The sequence below is a fragment of the Brassica oleracea genome, chromosome C4 (genome assembly GCF_000695525.1).
Source record: "Brassica oleracea var. oleracea cultivar TO1000 chromosome C4, BOL, whole genome shotgun sequence".
NCBI classification, from domain to species: domain Eukaryota; kingdom Viridiplantae; phylum Streptophyta; class Magnoliopsida; order Brassicales; family Brassicaceae; genus Brassica; species Brassica oleracea.
The window spans coordinates 51999781-52017232 of NC_027751.1; the positions used below are offsets into that span (position 1 = coordinate 51999781).

The window sequence follows — 17452 nt, forward strand, 5'->3', positions numbered from 1 at the left end:
TTGTCCTCGCCGGAATCTTTCGGATCTGGTCGGCGAATCAGTGGACCCTCACGGACAAGGAGGGCCTTTTCGATGGAGGCTGAGGCAGTGAAATGGTGTTGCAAATGAACGGAGGGGAGGCGCCGAAGAAGTTCTTCAAATCGGAGGTGGCTGTGGGTCGCGAAGATGACGAGACCAGACGGGGTGGAGCAGAGAGATAACGGACCAGGTAACAAAGCCTTCCCGGAATCCCAGGAGAAGCCACCTGTTCCGGTGGTTACGCGCTCAACAACCATAAATTCTGTCGTCGCCATTAATGTAAGAGAACGAACTATGACAAAAGCAGAGTGTAGAAACGAGCAAAGTGAGGAGAGAGCGTTGTCGGGGCAAAGCAGAGAGGAGGAGGAGCAAAGACGACGCCGGCGAGCGCCGCCGGCGTCGAAAATTGTTCTCAGATCTGGTTTCTCGATAATCGGGCCAGAGAGGAAACTTATGTTTCTAATTATCTTTGTTCTTTTTAGTCACATGTCTAATATCTTCCTTAAAATTAATATAGAAAGATTTTAAAATTCATTCACTATCTTATTAGTAAACATTCTTTTTTTTTTTTCCTCGAAGTATATTTTATTAAACAGAGTTCAAACATTTTTCCACAAACATCCCAACAACCCATAATTACAACGCCAATCTCGTACAGAGATTCAAATATTACAACTTCCTGTTAGTTCGGAAGAACAAAAAACCAAAAAGATGATCAGATTTTCTCATCAGCCAGAGTAGAAGCTAACCAAAGAGGAGAACTCCTAGCAACATACGATTGCGCCCAGTGAGGTAAAGAAGCACTTCTAGCAATGAGAAAAGCGCATCTGTTTGTGCAACGCAATTCAACTTTAACTTTCCATCTGTTTGATCATCCTCAAAGCTCTCTGCAGTATTTGAAATTCAAATTTAAAAGAAGGCCAGACCATCGGACGATCAATAACATTGAGAAGAACCGCTTCCTCTCCTGCAAATATCACATTGTCAAAACGGTGGGAAGCCATGCTCTCCAAAGTCCAACACAGAGCTATAAACTTAGCCTCTTTAAGATTGGAGATGTTAGCGAAAGATCTTCTGCTATGCATAATAGTTTCTCCATCTTTATCTCTGACAATCCAAGAAGCACCTGTAATCAGAGAATTTGTATCCCAATGAACTCCAAAGTTGCATTTAACCCATTTATCTGGAGGTTTCATCCACTTTTTTCCTTGACCCTTACGCAACGTGAGGTCCACAGTTTCACCTTCTCTGTCAAGTTGTTGCGCAAGAAACCACACTGAAGCATCCTCAAGCACCCTGTCAACGATATCTACAGCTGAACTCTCACAGCCTTCAAACAAAAATTTGTTTCTGTTCTTCCAAATAAGCCAAAGAGTCCATGGATAGCTTCTTCTTATCTCCAAGGGAATCCTAATATTTTTGCTCATCTGATTCAAATAGAACATGTTCACAAAGATAGAAACCCATACTGAGGTGTAGGGAAATTTGATAGAGCCCAAACCTGTCTGGCCACAGAACATGTGAACATGTGAAAAGAACATGATTTGGAGTCTCACTTTCGATACCACATGTATTCCTCTAAAACGTAGAGTACTAGCTACCGGAATCGCCTCTGAGAGAGTTCTCCACAAGAAGGCCTTAATCTTTGGCTCTGTTGCGAGATTCCATATTGCCTCTTTCAAACAATTTATTGAAGGTTGCATTCTAGCTTCAACAAATTCATCTCTCAGATTTGTATTACAAGCTAGCCAATAACCTGATCTCACCGAGTAATCTCCACTCAAGTTGTGTTTCCAGCACCAAAAATCATCACTTGTGGAGACCGTCTTCTTCTTTAGAATTATTTCCACATCCCCCGGAAAGAAATTGTCGTCTAAAACAGATTTATTCCATTCACCAGTCTCTTGATCTCTCAATTCACTAACCATCATATCAAAGGTTAATGAGAGGTTTCTTCATCCAAGGATTAAATCTCCCCCCAAAATCACACCAAGGATCCGTCCAAACTCTTAAGAGATTTTCCATTTCCTGCTTCCTTTCTCAGACCTTTAAGAAGTAGTTCATTTAAGTCAATTTAATTTGTGAATAGTAGTCATCTTTTTATTCATTTAAGTAACCAATCAAAAGCTGACACAAACGTATATTGAGAGAATACAAACTTTGTGTTAACATCATCATCTGATAGTGGAAGCCACCGCATGAGCCCACTGTTTCAAATGATCTTTCAACTCAACTTCTTTCACCTCAGGCACAGCTGGAACTTTCCACTTTATCGCCGAAGTTATATGCCTCTTCCCTTTCCTCCCTCCACAATGATCCCATGCTTCTGACAAATATGGTCTGTTTATGTTGCTTATGTCTTCTTCCTCTGTTACGTCACCTACTCCATCATCTTTCTTCACTAACCTTTGCAATCCAGGAAGAATCGAGACCAGCTCTGAATCTCTTTGGTCTTCCTCGGAGAAGACAAAACCAAGATCAATAAACCCTTTAAGCTCCTCGAACTCCAAATCCGACATACTCTTTCCCCTTCTCGTTCTTCTTCTTACATCGTTCTGCTTCTTCTTCCTTTGTTCTTCCTTGTCTGACTTTTCAGAAAGTACTCCGTCTCTTTCCGCAGTTGAGAACTCGTTGACTTCTTTACCGGAGAGAATCGTCTGGAGCTTCGTCGGCGATGCTTTAACGGCTAAGACCGATCTAGGAGATGAGAAGAAACCATCTGATGATGAAACAGAACTCGTCATCATCATCATCATCGTCTCATCACTCATAGCCCTCTTTACAAGAAAATTCTTCACATCTTGATCTTCTTTATCTTCCGTTTTCTCTGGAACTTCTTCATTGAGTTTCAAAGAGTCTTTGTCTTTCTTGAAGACCAGTCTCTCCGACCAGTTGTACTCGAACAGTTTCAAGAACTCCTCTCCAGCCATTTTTATTTGTTTTTTTAAACCTTCTTTGGTGTATTTGGAGGAGTTTGATGGAGTTAGGTATTTATGCTTCCATATAATTACGCGTGGGCCTTTATCGTCGACACACTTATCACACTACTAACAGTGCACCTAATGACCTGAAAAGTCAAACTCATACATCATTAAGTTTTTTGTTAATCATTTAATTTTGTATTTATCTATTACACAATTTCAATTTGGTCATTGATTACATTTGATCCTCTTTAGCCTCCACTTTGAAAGTATATGATCTAATTCAAATTAAAGTATATGTATATATAATATTTCAATAATGTATTTTTAATATGCATATATTTTCATTTTGGCTCTTCGAATGTTCGAATATCTTTAGACGTGTGTGACGCGGAAGGGGAGCGTGACTAAAAGACGTGTGAATAAACAGGAAAAACATAAATTTATAATAGTAATTGGCCAATTTGGTCATATTTAACATGTGGTAAGACATTTCAATCGTATACCTAAAAGAGACCAACCTATGTGACATTAACATTAAAATCTCAACCACAAAACCAAACAGAATCAAGAGTTGTTGATTAGTCGTATCGTATATATATGTAATACTCGACTCGGTTCATACTTCATAGTCGTTATCCTTACAAAAAATGAAAACCATATCTATCATCAGATATTGTTTTGTGAATAATATTATAAACCCAAAACATCACTAGAGAGAAAAGAAATCCATGGAAACTATGCGCATAAGCAAACTCTGTTACATGTAGAGGTGTCAAATGGGCGGACCGTCCAATGGTTGTTCATGTCCATATACAAACGGGTTTAATATGGACAAACCCATTTTTTCCATTGGTTTTTATTGGACAAAATGTGGGAGACCATTAAGAAAATGGTCTTTGTTGGTTTTAGGCTTTATGGATGTGGACTGTCCAATGGTCACAAAACCTAGGGTTTCTAAAATTTAAGTTTTTCTGCTAAAATCGTAAAATCGATTTTTTCGCTTAAATTTTGATATCAAATTTTCCCGTCAGAACCAGAAAATCGAGTTTTTTCCGTCAAAACCGCAAAATTGAGTTTTTCTTCAAAACGCAAAATCGAATTTTTCCGACAAAACCGGAAAATCGAGTTTTCCTGCCAAAACTGCAAAATCGATTTTTCTCGCCAAAACCGAAATTGTTGTACTTATGAACTTATGTATTATTGTACTTATAAATTTATGGTTGAATTTTAATTTTATGAACTTGTATATGTAATTGTAGGCTTATAAATTAAAATTTTCTTATATGGTCATTATGGACCCCATGGCAAAACCGAAAAATCGAGTTTCTCTGCCAAAATTAGAAAATCGAGTTTTCTGCCAAAACCGCAAAAACGAGTTTTTCCGCCAAAACTGCAAAATCGAGTTTTCCCGTCAAAACTGCAAAATTAAGTTTTTCGAACTTGTATATATAATTGTAGGCTTATAAATTAAAATTTAAAATTTCTTATATGGTCATTATGGACCCCATGGCAGCCCATGAAAATATGGGTGTTAGTGGGTATGGTCATTAATGGACATGGTTCTTAATGGACATGATCACTCTCTGTCCGCAAACAATAAATGGACAAATGGATATGGGCTAATGGACATGGGCTCGCCCAATTTACAGCTCTAGTTACATGAACCTCCACAATGAGCTCTAGTTACATATCCATTTGTCCATTAGCCCATATTCATAAAATTTTACTACTCGGCTTATTTTGATTTCTAACTTTGCTTTTTCTTCTTCTTCTTTGTTTTAGCACTGATTGAATTAACTTCCAAAGAAACCAAAAGCGGTGTACACCCATAAAGGTTTTAGGAATGGAAACTTCCCAACAATAACATAAAGATAGAGAGAAAATTCATAAAACATAAAGAAGGCAATGAACCTAACCACAAGAAACATAAGCAAGGAGACGTTCATTCCGGTACGTCTACGCTCCAGCTTCACTCTCAATCTGTCGTAACATCCATGACGGACCACCACAAGCAATATAGGAGTGGTAAGTTGGTAACGCTGCTCAGCAGTAACATCCTTGAGCACAGTGATGAAAACTCCAGTCGTTGATACGAGGAGGGGTGTGCTCCACATATGTTGGAAGATTCAGGAACATGACTCTTGCCTGATCACAAGAAATTTCTAACTTTTGCTTTGAAAAATCAAATATCCGATGTTGTGGTTAGTTGTTTAATTTGTTAATTTAGTAATTTGTTTCAGTTTTAATAATGGGAGAATAGGTCATCTTTAGACTTAGGAAACTTTTCTTCCACTTTTCCCATTTCCCTTCTTCTAGGATTTGTTTATGTACTTCTATTTAAACTAATGAAAAGCCAAAAAGAGGCAAGAAGGAATTGCCCAAAAGTTTGTGTGTTTTATGTTTCTCTTTAAACCTGTTCTAGAGCTGTGATTCGACGAGGTCACATCTATCACCAAACACCTTAAGCCTAACACTTAACATTATCTAAAACCCTAGTTTAGTTTCAAAATAACTTAGCTAAAAAAAAATACAAACCTTCAAAGACATTCTTCAAAAAATATAGAGTTTAAACCCGTAATTTGCCAATAACCTTTATTCTCCTTGAAGCAAGACAAGCGCAAGGCATAGCTTTTGCTGAGACCTAAACGACCAAAGCTGCAACTCATCACCTTGTTTAAACTTATTAGCTTTAACCACATGGTTCCATTGATACGCCAAGTAATACAACGAACTAGTCTTCCCTGTCTCATGACTTCTTCTCATCTTCAGCTCCCATACTTTTAACTTAGGATCGATAACTTCCACTGTTAAACCTCCTTCTTTATCCCCTTTTACCCGGTTTTCTATCTTCTCCTTCTCATCAGACGTCATGAAACTACGTGTCACAAGACTACTCATGGGTATAGATAAATGCGACTGACCTTTGTCCACGTCCGTTGTAGTCAACGTCCTCTTGGTTATCAGCGTCTCTTCTGTGCCTCCCATCTTCGTTATCGTTTCCTTAAGCTTTCCGGTCAGCTCCACGACGACACGAAGAGAACGACGTTTTTTTAAGGGCATGAGCTTTTCTTCCACACCAACATCTCCATTCGCCATTGTTGTATTATTAGTTCATGAAGAGATATTGTCGAGTTTTAAATTACCGTATATTGCATGCTTTAAAAAGAAAGAAAAATACGGATTTCAAGTTTTTTTTTGTAATGTATATCTGATCTATTAAAAATACATAAATCTAACAAATGCTTAATTATCCTTCAATAACAAATGCTATAATTACCGCAAAGAGATAATTCCTTCCCAATATATATTTTTTTACTGTATTAATTTCTCTAGAAAAACCATAGAAAGCGTAAGAAACTTGATAGAGGTTTTGAACAGCTTTTTGAAGAGTTCCTGCTTCACCTGCCATATAAGTTGAAAACGAATCATATGAAGGCTATCAAATTAAAGAAGTTGGAGCAGAGTAGAGAAAGGGTAGCGAGATTGGCTTACTTTGATACTATCATCAGTCAGTGAGGCTGAAGATGAATATTTGTGTTACTAGTTGCTCAAAGTTGAAGACAAGTAGAAGTTCCAAAACACAGAACCCATTGACATGAAAGCTACACGAGCTTGAAGCGGTACTACCCTGTAATATTTCAACTTTCATCAGATCACTAATATAGAATGCCAAGATACAAAATGAGAGAAGAGTAAGAGAGAGAGAGAGAGCCATACCAGAAGTTAAGTATGCTAACAGGAACCCAGAAGCGAAACCCTGCAAAAATGCCAACAAGTATAAATATATAAATGTATGTACAAATGGTGAAAGTTTTAACACTGTTTGATTGGTATATTACCATAGAGGAGCGTTGGAAGAGCATCTTTCTGATACTTGTTTCCAAGCTCAGAGATCTTTCCCAGCCACAAGTTGTTCCAAGCAAATATAACAGCGATCACAGATGGACCGAGGATCACTTGGTTAAGCAGAACCTAACAAAGGGATCGATAAGATACAAATAAATAAATAAAACTCGAGCAATACAACATGTTCTAAGTAAAGAGTTAAACATAAGGCTAGAAAACAATAGTTACTTTAAGCACTATGTTCGTCGCGGTTGGTTTCGGCAAAGAACGGTCAAGGTACTGATACCATGCATAAGAACCAGGGCCGTATAAGAGAAACCCGTAAGTACTCATCCGTAGTGCACGAACCCAATCATGTTCTGAGAAAAGGTTCCACAGTTCCTCCTAAGGGGAAAGATACAATCACACACGTTTTAGCTTCAAACAAGAGGCAAGTTAGAGCAAATGTTTTTTTCTCCCAACACAAAAACTTTATTACAAGATACTGTCACTAATCAATCAGACATCCTTACTAATGATTCTGCTTCATTCGAGTTATCATTAAGATTCAACAATGTAAGAAGAGCAAATGTTTCCTCCCAACACGATAACTTAGAAACTTTATTACTAACTAATCAAACATACTAACATTATAGTTCTGTAAAGATTCAGCTGACTAGAGACGAGATATAATCACAAAATGTTTAGACAAAACAATGCAAGAACAAAACTTTATTACAAAATACTGTCACTGACTCACTAATCACTAACCAAACATACCGTAAAGATCCAGTTTTCATTTTCTTGTATCAGTAAATCAAAGTAGAGGCAAGATTTAATCAAAAACATCTTCAGACAAGACCAGTTTCAACAATGTAAGAAACATCTTAAAAAGTTGACAAAGGAAAGAGAAGAAACTTTATTCAGACAAACCTGGTCTGGTTTATCAGAAGACGATTGCTTAAGAGCGGCGGCTCTCTTCTTCCACCTCCCTGATAATTGAGCGATCGTGTCACCTGTGAAAGTGAGCGCGCCGGCCGTCACAGCTTGCTTTAACGGAAACTGATAACCGGCGGCGTCTCTGCTCACGTCGACGGAATCAGACGATCCGGACTTCCGCTGATTGCGCCTATCGCCGGAAGAGTTGTTCTTCTTCCTCCGATGATTGAAACCGTTCAATCCCCAGAAACCACCCAATGCGTCCATTACAAAATGATTCCTTTTCGTTTTGAGACAGAGAGTCTTTTTCCCCTAATCTTTAAAGGAGTCGAAGCTCAAAATGAGTTTGTTTTTCGGTTCGGTTTAGAATTGTTGAATTTTAGTTCGGTTCGATTCGGTCTATATGTCTACTCTTGCAAAGATTGCTAAACGACGACGTTTGCGTGTAAGTGTAATCGTGGTTTTTGACTTTTGGTTAGATTTATTCGGTTAGATTCGGTCTATATAGGTCTAATCGTGGCTTTTAATTAATTTTCACGGTCTTGCGACTCAACTCAAGCGTTTACCTTTGGATAGAAAATAAAATAATAATTTTCCTCTCCTTTTATAATTTTTCTATCTCCCTATATGTTCATCATTTTTGCTTCAACACCTTTCGAATTTCGGGATTCTGAATGTTATCGTTCAACAAAAATTAGTTTCGTATCGTCGTGGACAGAGATACTCTGGTTCTGCAACACACTCCATTCAAACGATTCAAGTTTAAACATACAAAGAATGTAGATTGGTTCATTTCATTATTGTTCATGTGTTGAGCTGGTTTGATCTTCTCACATGTTTAAACTTATAGAAAATGACCCAACATGTAATATTGTCTGCATTTAATCTCCAAGTGACTGTGTATTAAACAGCTCGCCGTATCTACAAAACTGTATCTACATGAGAAAACTGTTGGAAGAACTGTACACTGTTTTGACATGCGTCTTTATTTGATATTTTTGTCTGAATGTGTGAATCAAATCCCACCTCGACAAGAATCTAATAAGAAGGCAGACAAGAAGCTTTATGAAACCACCCTCTTTGATTTTGCGTTCTTGATTCAAGAAAACAAGTCTGTATAGAGTTTTTGGGGGAGTCATTTGGTCACTCTTTTGTTTATGTAATCACAAAAAGTTCATCTAAAAATAAGAATGATCCATTAACCCCATCTTACAAGACAAGACAAAAGAGTCAAAAGGATACTGGATAAGCTTTAGAAGAAAACCGATTAAATCCATATACTGTACCTCTTAATTATCATGGCTCCCTTGTTATGGAACAACATGAAAAAAACTGCAGAAGATGATAGAAACGCCAAAAAAAAACTTATATAATTATGTTTCTGAAACACTTTTGGTCTTTGAGTCTTTAGACTTGGCATATCCGTTGAAGAAGCTTTCTGTTTAGTTAGTTGAACATCCTCATAAAATTGTTTGCATATGCCATTGGCTTCACATCCGGGTGAGGCTGTGTAATCACAAAAAATATCAGAATACTTTTCTTATGTGTCTAAAACAGCAACAATGATCCAGAAGCTAGCACTACACTCACCACTGCTGAGAATGTAACAATGTCTGGCTTCAAATCTGGAGCTTCAAATCGAATGAATGCTCCCTTGTTACCCATCTGCAACAAACACAATATAAGTTCATGTTTTAAGTAAGAATCTAATCTGAAAAGGAGAGCTTGTGAGTTTACCTGGTCACAGTAGTTTGGTGCAGAGAAGACAGTAATGAGCTTCCCATCATGATCAACCTCGTATCCTTCATCCTTCACTTCATGTGACCTCACCACCAAATCTTCCACATTAAAAAAAAACATTAGTCAATACAAGAATCAATTAGAGCAAACTCCACCATATACAACAGGAAACTACACTAACCTAGATTGTTGTCTTCTAAAAACCTCTTCGTTACATCACCACCAAACGACAAACCAACTCCTCTCTTGCTTGGGCCTCTTCCAGGGAGTGGTTGAGGATCACTCCACAACAGCTCACACATCAATCCTGAAACACACATTCAACAAGATTAGATAAGAGTCATAAGACCTTACCAATGATTTTATTTGTAATGATGATGAAGCGTACCTTCCTCTGGTGGCTCACAGAATCGGTCAATGGCTCTGATGTCTGAGAGCTTCACGCCATCAACACTGAAGAGGCCTCCATGGACCACAAATATCTTCTCGTTTATAACATGAGCCAACGGTAGATAACAGAACACTTCAGCGAAGAGATCCACGAATTTTTCACTCAGCTTGGACCGAACCTCACCCTCAAAGCCATAGATTTTGTTCATGCTCTTGCTCTCATGGTTCCCCCTCGCTAGATATATGGCTGCAAGTTAAGCAAAAACCAATTATAAACTTGCACATCGAAGAAGTAATTACTGAGAGCAGTTAGAATAACTTACATGAGGGAGACATGCATTTGAATGCAAAAAGAGTGAGGATAATCTCAACTGAGAAGGATCCTCTATCCACAAAATCACCATTAAACAAGTAGGGATTCTCCTCAGAAGGGAGGCCGTTGAGCTCAAATATATTCAGAAGATCATAAAACTGCAAAAAATAAAATAAAGTGTCAAAGGCACAGACAAATACAACACACTACACAGACCTTGCTACCTCAGATTCATACGAGAGAAAGAAAGTATGTGAGGAGAGTGGATGAAACCAAAGCCTACCTGACCATGAACATCACCGCAGACTGTGAAATGCTTGCCGTTAGGTACACTGATATCAACCAGAGAAGGCAATGCTTGCAAGATTTGCCTTGTCTTTAAGACAATCTGGTACGCATACCTACAAAAGATTATGCATGCAAATTATAAACAGATGAACAATGTGTTAATTAAGTTTAAACTCTACGCCAGCAATACACACCTTTTATGTAATGTTTTTTGGTTCTTGAAGTCCTCCATCATCTGCTTCACAAACTCCAACGTAACTTCCTCTCCTTCAATTCTAGCACCAGAGTACTGCGGCTCAACCTCTACAATGAAATTGAAAGAGGAACATCAATAGATTGATAAACGAATAAAACATTTATAACTAATCAAATTTAGCAGAAGAGGCAAGCCAACTCCAATCCTGTTGATATGGTTTTGATCAATATCATTCAACTATTCAATCCAAGAAAGGAAACACATGCAGGCTTTTGATATGAATGAAGTGGATTCACATTTGATCCTAGGATGAGGATTTTTTAACCAGGGAAAAGACACTACTACCACTACCACTGAAGCTACCCCACCAATATGTTCCTAATACCACCGAAACCAACACCATGAGAATCTCAGTTGTGGCAAATCCTCGGACAGCCACCACCATCACTGCTGCAACAACTGCTGCTAAAGCCGTTTTGGTGGGCAAGAATGATGATGATCTGGGTTTGTTCCCTATTAATGTGACAATAGGGAGAAAGATTGTATTACTAGTCTAAAGCTACACTCAACCATTTGTCAAACTACTGGAATCAAACGCATTTTCACAACAAGAGAGGAAAGAACAAACAGCAAGCTATAAGTCAACAGACAAAATCAAGATGGAGAATACCTATTGTGTGGTAGTCAATGGACTCAGCAACGGAGCGTCTTTCAGAGACAGGTGCAGAGATTGCTTCTTCAAATTTCATTTTCATCACTGCTTTCTCACATTCTTTTAGCTTTCTTGCAGCGTCAGGGTCATTAGGACAAATCCTTTTCACCTTAAATATAAATAGCAGACCGCTCAGCATTCTCTTAGTCCACAATCAAACTAGATTTTCACAGATTACTATCAAACTACCAGGATCTTATCACTTGATCATCACACCAAAACATCAACTCACAGATTAAGTAGGACAAGAACTAAACAAGAAGCTTAACAATAACCTGTTGGAAGTCCTTTAAGGCATCCTTGAATTTTCCCATGGCAAGATAAGCAGCACCACGTCTGTAATAGCCCTGTGAATGATTCAGTTATATAATCAGTAAACAAAGCAGAATGCAAGTGAGAATGAGAACTAAGCAGAGCATATTGTCATAAGATGATGATACCTTGGAGTATTTTGGATCAATTTCAATGGCCTTTGATGCATCCTGTATTGCACTTCCATATTCCTCCAGCTTTGTGTGAGCAAACGCACGGTTTGCCCAATACACAGCGTTGTTCCCATTGAGTTCTATAGCTTTTGTATACAGATCAATAGCATTGGAGAACTTGTGACCTGCAAGTAACAAGCAATACTTAGCGAGCTGCTCAACACTGATTCTGTTGGTGTTTTAAGAAAAAGTAGTAAACCTTTAAAAGCTTCGTTGGCCTGATTCTTCATCTCCTCGGCCCGTGAAACATCAGAGTTCTCATTCTTAGTCTCCATGTTATCTCGATTTTGTCGTCTTAGTTATCCAGTGAAGCCAGAACTGATTCACAAAAAAAAAAAAGATGAAGGTTAGTTAAGATTCTATCTCGTCATGCACAAGCAGCTTGGCTTGCATGCTGAACAATAATCACAATCAGCTACACAAATTCAATTAACTTCTACTTAACAAGGGAGCTAGTCTAAGAGCTTCAAAGATTGCAAAGTTCAAAACTTTTTTTTCTAATCACAATACATCAATTGACTTAAGACACATGTCGTAGCAGGAAGTGAACTCATTTCAGACAAAACTCATTCGTACACACCAATCAAGTTGAGAAAAAGCACAAAGAACCAAATCCAGATAAGAACAACACGGTTTGAATAGCATAAAGCTGCGAGCTTTCATGTTCTGTCGTCATTTTCTCAACATCCCAACACGAAGAGGCTTCACTTACAGAAAAATTCAATGAAAAGATCTATTACAGGCCAGATAAGATACAAATCAAAACAGGACAAGAACTGAAGGAAGCCAAGATGTGTTTTGTCGGAAAATCGCAGAAGCCCAATTAAACTAGAAGGTAGATTTATAAATATACCTGAGAAAGGCTCAAACTTGGCGACAGCGGGAGAGGAAGAGGTTTAAGAGAAGCAGCGAGCGAGCGAGGAACCCTAGATTGGTCAAAAGAGTTTATGGAGCTTTGAATCTACTACGAGAGAGAGAGAGGGGTTTTTGGAAAATAATTAGTATTAACTTTCCCACTTAACTAATTTACCAGTAAATATTTTTTAAGACCAAGAGATGACGTATGTCTGAAAAAACATTTAAAAAAAATTCATATATGGAAAATGAGAAAAAAAAATATACGGCCAATATCATCGTTGGTGGGCCGTAGAAGCTTTTGTCTTTTGGGCTTAGTTTTGGATATTTGGATTGGGTTTAGATTGGTTTTTGATTTTCCAGAAAATAATTTTTGATGTATATAGATTTTTTTTATTATTTATAGAATTTTCGTTCTTAGTTCTAAATCGGTTAAATACCTATATTTTTTTTATTATTTTAAGCATCATTCAGTTCGGTATTTTGTTTCTGTTTTGCTCAAAATTTATTAATTTATTCGAAACTATATAAAATAATTAAACAATTTCATACAATCTATTTATTTTCCATTGAAGTATTTCTCTACACAATCTATACACAAATATACCAACACGTTGAAAAACAAGAAAGCAAAGAGCAATGTTTCTTGATTCGCAATCATTTTTTTTTTTTTCTGAAAAAAGGCTTTTGATTCGCAATCTTCCATCTTAGTGCTTCTTTGTTTCTCTTTCAGCCTAAGATAAAACACAAAAGTAATAAAGTTAAAATCGAAAATATGTATTGGATTATATATAATGAAAAAAAAAAGAACCAGAGTACTATATACCGCTTTGATTGCTTTCTCAACGGAATCCCATCCAAACCGGTCAACATAATCTTGAACCGATTTTCTAGCATCAAGACTCATCATCTGTAGAACTCTTCTCTGTTCATCTGTATAATTCGTTCCCCCTCCAACGTTCATTCCAATCTTAGCGTATTTTCTCACAAAATTGGAGTAGATGTAAGCTGCACCACTGAACATTGGTAACACCAACCACATACAGAACAAAAGCTTTATGTATGGCCAAAATGGTAGCCTGCAAAATGGCAAAAAATTATTAATAATTTTGTTTTTAGTCTTAATATTTTTATACGCATGTATGAATTCGTGTATCATTATTATTACCAGGCAAGGATTCTCCAAAATGATAGCTCGAATATTGTAATTAAAGAGTAGATTATCCAATATGTAAGCCATTGTTGATCATCTAACATCGTTGGACTCTCTATTGCTCGTAACGATGCATACCTTCACATTCATTAAGTTAATTAATTATATGGATATAAACCATAATTGAACGTTTAATTAATTTTTGGTTTTCGCTTACAAAGGATAGAGAAGCATAACTCCAGGCCTGCATGCACCAAAAACATGAAGATGTTTTAAGAATTTGACAAATTAATCTCGAGTTTTAAAAAAACAATCTTATGAGAGAAGGTTTTGAATAAAAAACCTACCCAATTAGAGCATCAAAACGTTTTGCAATCACAATAATTACGCCCATCTCGTCTTTAAAGATCTTTTCTTCTCGTTTATCTCTTTGAACAAACGTCTTTAGCACTATGGCGTTGGATATATACACACAAAAGTTCGATTTGTTCAAGCAAGAATATTTCTGTAAGTAAAGGTAAATGGCCAGGTAAAGAATCTCTAGTCCATTGATAGGTTCCATGAACCTACTTCTTCTATGCTCCAAGAAACCAAAAAAAATAAGAGTAATTTTGGGTAAGTAGGGAAATCTAGAGTCTTGGGTTTAGTATAACACACTTTAAATTATATTGGTCACATCCAATATTTTTTTTAAACGAGATTCTTTTCTTGGTGGACATGAATTAGTCATCAAGAACTTAAGCATTAATTACTGATACCAGACGTATTACAAAATTTGATAATCATATTTGGTCTGCAACTTTGTGAAATTTGGGTAATTCACTTGTCTACTCTGGAGTCTTATATAATCTCTTTTTCTTCACATGCATGGACATAGACTGTTTCATTACATTTAGTAATGATCACTAATTATCGTTTTGTTTGATAGTTTTTTTTTTGTCACTGAGCTAGTAAAATTAACATTTATACCATCTATCTTTCTTACACAAATATATATATTTTCTTTTCATAAGTAGTTTTATATTTGATAAATAAACGAGCTAGTAAATAGTCACACAATATGAAATTATTTTGTTTCACACAATATGAAATTATGTTGTGCGGACAGAATGAGAGGGGAATATATCTGTTTTACAAGGATGACCAGTGATTATTAGATGGAGAATGATTTCAAACAACCAGGTATTTCTTACAGCCTTCTAATTATAATTTTCATATGCTTAGAAATTCAGAGACCAATTATTCTCAGTTTTCCTATGGGTTAGATTGAGATTATCAATAAGTTAGCATCAGTCGTAATATTATAGATCAATAAGAAGAAGAACCTTGGATAAAAGAGAAACTTGGGATAGAGGTTTCCTAAACATGCTGTCTCCTCATAACCATGAACACTAACTCAATTCTCGTTAATGCAATTTCTGACATTATTAGTGAGCCATTTAAAGAGATATCTATTCATTGGTTGGTAGAACTTGGGGTTTGAAATTTGAATGCACGGAGACCATCTTGCAATATTTACTCCACGAGTTTATTACAGTAACACCACAACGCACCATTCCTCTCATGTACTGTACTGCCCCTTTAATGCTAGTATATCTTAATGTTTGGTCTTTATCTATCTCATGGACTTGTCTTTTTGTGGAAATTCATCAAGTTGTGAGACACATTACTTATGCCTGATTATAAGAAAATGTTCACGAAGATTTTAATGGAGCAGTTATGACAATGTGTTGCTCTGTAGGCATGTCAATATGAGACACTTTACCTTGGTCTATGTATGATAAGTATGAAGTATGTTGAATCTCTTTCTGACAAGTCTCTTTTGATATTAATGTTGATGGTCCTAGTACTATGTTAGTTTTATTTGCATTTCTTTGTTAGCTCTTCAACTGTGGTTAAGAAACAAGGAGGACTAATAAATAGTAGTACTACTATTTAAGATCAAGAAATTTTAAAACAACATCAAATATAAAAGGAGTATCCATCATAAATATTACTAGCTAGAAGCTATAGGATACTTAAAAACTCTAATGAGCACACACGCTGCATAGGATAATTAATCAAGATTGTTTTAATGCAAACCAACAAACGACTGAGATAAATGAGAAACTCTCTTGTTTCTAGTTTCTAGGCTTTAGACGACCTTCATTAGCAAGCTTGAAGGTATGGGCCTGCTTAGTTGCTGCCTTGGTTGAGGAAAGTCCTGCCACAAAGTGGTCTCTGACTTGAGGGGTCGTGAGAGGGAACTTGTTGTTGACCATGGAGTTTAACCAAGACGCTGTGCCTTCACGGTAGAGAGCTCCAATGGCATCGGTGCGGGTATTGGAAAGTGCCTGGAGAAGGTTCATGTGAGGATCAAACCCTGGAATGCTACTGGAAGTACTGACTGTACCAAAGGCTCCACCAACGGTTCCCCACCAGCCAAGAAGACCCCATATGAGTGTAGGGTGGTTTCTCCAGTAACTGCAAAAAGATAATAAAAATCATGAAGTGTGGAACCACTAGTGTAAGGTGCTAGAGAGAGGAATATTTGTTACTTACTCGCATGTTCCAGTGATTGGTGGGAAAGGAGTAGGAACGAAAGGAGTTCCAGGAGTGCCAGGGTCAATAGGAGTTGGTGGGCTTCCTCCAATGATGGGTGTTGGTGGAGTCACAACGACTGGAGTACTTGGTGGAGGAGATGTGTAGTATCCACCAGAAGGAGGCGTTGAAGGGTGCGAAGGCGTCGAAGGGTGTGATGGTGTGGAAGGGTGTGAAGGTGTGGAAGGATCGTGTGGTGGTGTCCCACAGTTACAGGGAGGCGTGTGGTGAGTTGGTGTGTGTGGGGTTGGAGTGTGAGATGGAGTTGAAGGAGTTGGAGTGTGAGATGGAGTTGAAGGAGTTGGGTCGTAAGGTGGACTTCCACAGTTAGGAGTGGGAGTGTAACCGCCGTGTCCTCCTTTATGTCATGTCAAACGCATACAAAGAGTCAAATAAAGATGCTAAAATCAAGATTCCTTGTTACATAAAAAAATGGGACTATGTTTTCTTACCAGAGGGAGGAGTGTAGTATGTTTTCTCGTCCTCGAACCTTATGGAAGTAACGGAAGCAAATAGCTGCTGGGAGAGTAAAGCAGCAAAGAGAGCCCAAATGGTTAGACTCTTCATCCCTCTCATTTCAAGAAACTCACTGAATAACACAGAGAAAGCAGGATTTGTGAGTGGTGTTGTGTGGTCTTTGGTGGTAGAATGATACTCGAAACTAGGGTTTATAAATAGAGGGAAGCATAGGTTTTTTTTTAAGTTTGGAAGTAAATACAAACAGGTGGAGGAGTGTGTGGTTAGTTGATATGTTACTGGTGCATTTACACTCCCATTTAATACCCATGGTGATTGCAATAACACTTAATATTCTGCACAAAAAAAATTATGAAGATTTTTAATACAGTATAATATTTCATGCAAAGGTATGGACGCGTATGAGAAGCTGTCTCCCATATGAATGACTTATCTCGCTATCCGTATTTCTATTTACGTTTCATTTCATCAACTCGATCAGTACGTTACTAATGTTTACAGGACATTTTTGTATATAAAATGCAAGGTAGCTCTGATATCACGTGAAGCTGATTAAT

General features: G+C 37.4%; 7 protein-coding genes across 11 annotated transcripts; all 7 read right to left on the bottom strand.

The window, feature by feature from the left end:
* Nucleotides 1-624: 624 nt before the first annotated feature.
* On the bottom strand, nucleotides 625-1612 carry LOC106336823. The gene is made up of 2 exons (XM_013775765.1): nucleotides 1520-1612; nucleotides 625-1445 (listed from the first exon to the last, which is right to left on the bottom strand). The coding sequence occupies exons 1-2, from the start codon at nucleotides 1544-1546 to the stop codon at nucleotides 870-872; spliced, it is 603 nt and encodes a 200-aa protein (XP_013631219.1). The 5' UTR covers nucleotides 1547-1612; the 3' UTR covers nucleotides 625-869.
* Nucleotides 625-2996, bottom strand: LOC106336821. The gene is made up of 2 exons (XM_013775764.1): nucleotides 2178-2996; nucleotides 625-2064 (listed from the first exon to the last, which is right to left on the bottom strand). The coding sequence occupies exon 1, from the start codon at nucleotides 2946-2948 to the stop codon at nucleotides 2193-2195; it is 756 nt and encodes a 251-aa protein (XP_013631218.1). The 5' UTR covers nucleotides 2949-2996; the 3' UTR covers nucleotides 625-2064; nucleotides 2178-2192.
* A 2538-nt stretch (nucleotides 2997-5534) lies between these two features.
* LOC106339202 (B3 domain-containing protein At3g25182-like) lies at nucleotides 5535-6038 on the bottom strand. Its single transcript, XM_013777999.1, has one exon. The coding sequence runs from the start codon at nucleotides 6036-6038 to the stop codon at nucleotides 5535-5537; it is 504 nt and encodes a 167-aa protein (XP_013633453.1).
* Nucleotides 6039-6156: 118 nt separating this feature from the next.
* On the bottom strand, nucleotides 6157-8024 carry LOC106339466 (protein SYM1). The gene is made up of 6 exons (XM_013778285.1): nucleotides 7701-8024; nucleotides 7017-7172; nucleotides 6782-6914; nucleotides 6660-6699; nucleotides 6435-6570; nucleotides 6157-6344 (listed from the first exon to the last, which is right to left on the bottom strand). Exons 1-5 carry the CDS (start codon nucleotides 7971-7973, stop codon nucleotides 6483-6485), a joined length of 690 nt encoding a protein of 229 aa, XP_013633739.1. The 5' UTR covers nucleotides 7974-8024; the 3' UTR covers nucleotides 6157-6344; nucleotides 6435-6482.
* Nucleotides 8025-8879: 855 nt separating this feature from the next.
* Nucleotides 8880-12845, bottom strand: LOC106336962 (serine/threonine-protein phosphatase 5). Of its 3 annotated transcripts, none has more exons than XM_013775961.1 (14): nucleotides 12684-12845; nucleotides 12030-12148; nucleotides 11786-11955; nucleotides 11621-11692; nucleotides 11304-11454; nucleotides 10979-11146; nucleotides 10632-10740; nucleotides 10433-10550; nucleotides 10160-10307; nucleotides 9835-10083; nucleotides 9628-9753; nucleotides 9444-9544; nucleotides 9297-9371; nucleotides 8880-9212 (listed from the first exon to the last, which is right to left on the bottom strand). In XM_013775961.1, the coding sequence occupies exons 2-14, from the start codon at nucleotides 12103-12105 to the stop codon at nucleotides 9153-9155; spliced, it is 1623 nt and encodes a 540-aa protein (XP_013631415.1). In that variant the 5' UTR covers nucleotides 12106-12148; nucleotides 12684-12845; the 3' UTR covers nucleotides 8880-9152. The 3 variants fall into 3 exon arrangements, with proteins under 3 accessions (XP_013631415.1, XP_013631414.1, XP_013631417.1); XM_013775960.1 differs by having other exon boundaries at nucleotides 10976-11146; XM_013775963.1 differs by lacking the exon at nucleotides 10979-11146 and having other exon boundaries at nucleotides 12684-12832.
* A 405-nt stretch (nucleotides 12846-13250) lies between these two features.
* Nucleotides 13251-14264, bottom strand: LOC106341067 (HVA22-like protein f). Its single transcript, XM_013779883.1, has 5 exons — nucleotides 14186-14264; nucleotides 14056-14082; nucleotides 13854-13976; nucleotides 13512-13764; nucleotides 13251-13419 (listed from the first exon to the last, which is right to left on the bottom strand). Exons 1-5 carry the CDS (start codon nucleotides 14230-14232, stop codon nucleotides 13393-13395), a joined length of 477 nt encoding a protein of 158 aa, XP_013635337.1. The 5' UTR covers nucleotides 14233-14264; the 3' UTR covers nucleotides 13251-13392.
* A 1520-nt stretch (nucleotides 14265-15784) lies between these two features.
* Nucleotides 15785-17101, bottom strand: LOC106337176 (protodermal factor 1-like). 3 transcript variants are annotated; one of them, XM_013776235.1, is made up of 4 exons: nucleotides 16871-17101; nucleotides 16380-16776; nucleotides 15936-16301; nucleotides 15785-15873 (listed from the first exon to the last, which is right to left on the bottom strand). In XM_013776235.1, exons 1-3 carry the CDS (start codon nucleotides 16992-16994, stop codon nucleotides 15959-15961), a joined length of 864 nt encoding a protein of 287 aa, XP_013631689.1. In that variant the 5' UTR covers nucleotides 16995-17101; the 3' UTR covers nucleotides 15785-15873; nucleotides 15936-15958. The 3 variants fall into 3 exon arrangements, with proteins under 3 accessions (XP_013631689.1, XP_013631688.1, XP_013631687.1); XM_013776234.1 differs by having other exon boundaries at nucleotides 15785-15869; nucleotides 15932-16301; XM_013776233.1 differs by having other exon boundaries at nucleotides 15785-16301.
* Nucleotides 17102-17452: the final 351 nt, after the last annotated feature.